The sequence below is a fragment of the Montipora capricornis genome, unplaced genomic scaffold, assembly GCF_036669925.1.
Source record: "Montipora capricornis isolate CH-2021 unplaced genomic scaffold, ASM3666992v2 scaffold_364, whole genome shotgun sequence".
NCBI lineage: Eukaryota > Metazoa > Cnidaria > Anthozoa > Scleractinia > Acroporidae > Montipora > Montipora capricornis.
The window spans coordinates 24,498-26,851 of NW_027180097.1; the positions used below are offsets into that span (position 1 = coordinate 24,498).

Below are 2,354 nucleotides of genomic sequence, written 5' to 3' on the forward strand. Positions count from 1 at the left end.
GTTTTTTTTTTTCTACCATTACCAGTCACATATGGCGGATAACTATAAAATGGAGGGGGCATTCCCATTCTAGGCGCTGCTCCTCCATCTCTTGACGACCGAGGAGGTAAACCAACTCGTGGAGCTCCTCTTCCCGTTAGCTTTTTGACAAGATTCAAAGCCAAAGGAATTCCAATGCTAGCTAACAGAGTTCCTAGAAATCCACCTGATTGTGTTTTGGTTGGTTGTATATGTACACCAGAACCTGTTTGAGCTGCATTGATGATGTCTCTTTGCTGTTTTGTAGTGAACATGTTCAGATATGGCATTAGTTTGTTGATCGCCTGGAAAGGTATCATCATGGGTAATGGCATAGCACCACCTTTTTGACCCGATCCTAACAATTTTTTAGCTCCGGCTTCTGCTAAACCACCAAGAGCACTCAACCCAAGGGTTTTACCAATTGCTGGTAGAGCTCTCATACCAAGTGACAATACGGTGCTCAAAAGACTTCCGCCCACTTGTTTTCTGATATTGGTCTTAGCAAGCTTAATGTCCATTCCTTTGTTCAATTGTCGATTTTTTTGCAATCTTTTTTTCACCGTTGCTGGAACATAAAGAGTGTCGTTCCCATTAAGAGAATCATTTGCCAGTCTCAGAACTATCGTTTCCCTTTTATGGAAAGCATTGCTCAGATTCTTTTTTTGATTATCTGACAGTCTTACGTTTATTTGATGAAGTTCAGTCATATAATATATGTTACATAATTCCAGTCACAAAACATATACAAATAAATATGTGTCATTCATGGGATTAAACTATAACCAATTCATTACCCACCTTGTCAATAACAACCGACTCTTCGTACAATACAACTGCATGGACATGGAAATCTGCTGCACTATTGGCACTTATTTTATACCTGAAAATCAACTGTTTAGGGTCTCTTGTTACTTTCTCTGCCTGATATGACAGATCGAAATAGATTAGTGGATACAGGCTGTTATAATTGGCAAGATTCAACTGGGTTCCGGTGTTGTAATCATTTTTTCGCATTGCATAAGACATCAGATCATTGAATATTCTCACTTTGCTTTCACTGTCATATTCTGTTTCTGGGTAGAAAACACCATTGCCATATTCGAGTCTGCATGTTGTTAAATAACTGTTTGCGTCTGCTGCATTTAGTTTGAAGGTGTCGAATAGATATGGATTTTGAGTTGCAACTCCGGTTTTAGCCCGTTGTAAATAAACGAAAATTGCTTTGACATTGTCAATACTGGAAGAAATCTGAAAAAAACCACTAACTCTAGCTGGTGCTGACACTGCATATAGTTCACGCTGATATGTCCATTTGTGTTCTTTCATGAAAGAGCTTACAAATCCGTCGTACATACTGTCTTTTGGTGTTAATTTTGGAACCCATAGTAGAAATCTGTTAATCACTACTCTTCCGGCATCTGCTGCTGCTGCCCTATTGATGAGTTCATTGTCGTTCTGGAGATTCAAATTGAATTGTAACTGCATAGGAACCAACATTTTATCCTGCAACTCTTCAAAAAAACTGTAACGATTGAGAGGTATGATCAAATTCACATCTTTTGCTCCTCCCGTTCCATCATCGTTGGCAGCTTGTGTAAGCACTCTTCTCGATTCATATCCTGAATTAGTATTGGCTGTCGTATCATTTGTGTCTAAATACCAAAAACTGTTTTTACCGACTGATCTGCTGTAATCATCAGAATATTCCAACAGATTCTTCACAAAAGTGACCTTATGTAGATTGTCAGTATCATAAACAATTTTCCCAGCACTTTTAATCATCATATGTGCAATCAATGAATGAGATCCGTTTATCACCGTTATTCTATCGGCTGCTGCATAACCAGCTCCATCTGCTATTTTTTGTAACTGGAATTGAACCTCGAAATAAGCATTGTACCAATCATAGAAAGAACTCCGGTCGTTGATGGTGAATCTATAACCGTTCTTTTCTTGATGTTGATTATTTCCAGGGGCTCTAATTACATCATCAAGTTGGAAACGCACCAACTCATTTCTTTGCAATAATTCACTTGTTCTAAAAGCCATTTATACTATTGTATTATATAATTTTGCTGTCATGTTATTTATTTGAAAAATCTACGCCTTCTTCCAGATCCGGATATCAATCTATTTAGTATCATGTCAGCGCTTTCATCTTGCTGTTTCTGTTCAATGGGCAAGGATGGAACAATTGCTTTTTGTGTTGGTGTTGTGGCTCCTTTTCTCAAATTTGCTAATTTTTTCATTATTAGGTCTCCTGACTTTTCTGCCACCGTCTTGCCAATTTTATCACCTGCATGGGAAACCCCAGATTCTAATGCCTTCTTTGC

At 38.2% G+C, this 2,354-nt stretch overlaps 1 protein-coding gene across 1 annotated transcript; it reads right to left on the bottom strand.

Annotated features, from left to right (window-relative positions):
* Window positions 1-792: 792 nt before the first annotated feature.
* On the bottom strand, window positions 793-2,070 carry LOC138035381 (uncharacterized). The gene has a single exon (XM_068882085.1). It carries the CDS (start codon window positions 2,068-2,070, stop codon window positions 793-795), a length of 1,278 nt encoding a protein of 425 aa, XP_068738186.1.
* Window positions 2,071-2,354: the final 284 nt, after the last annotated feature.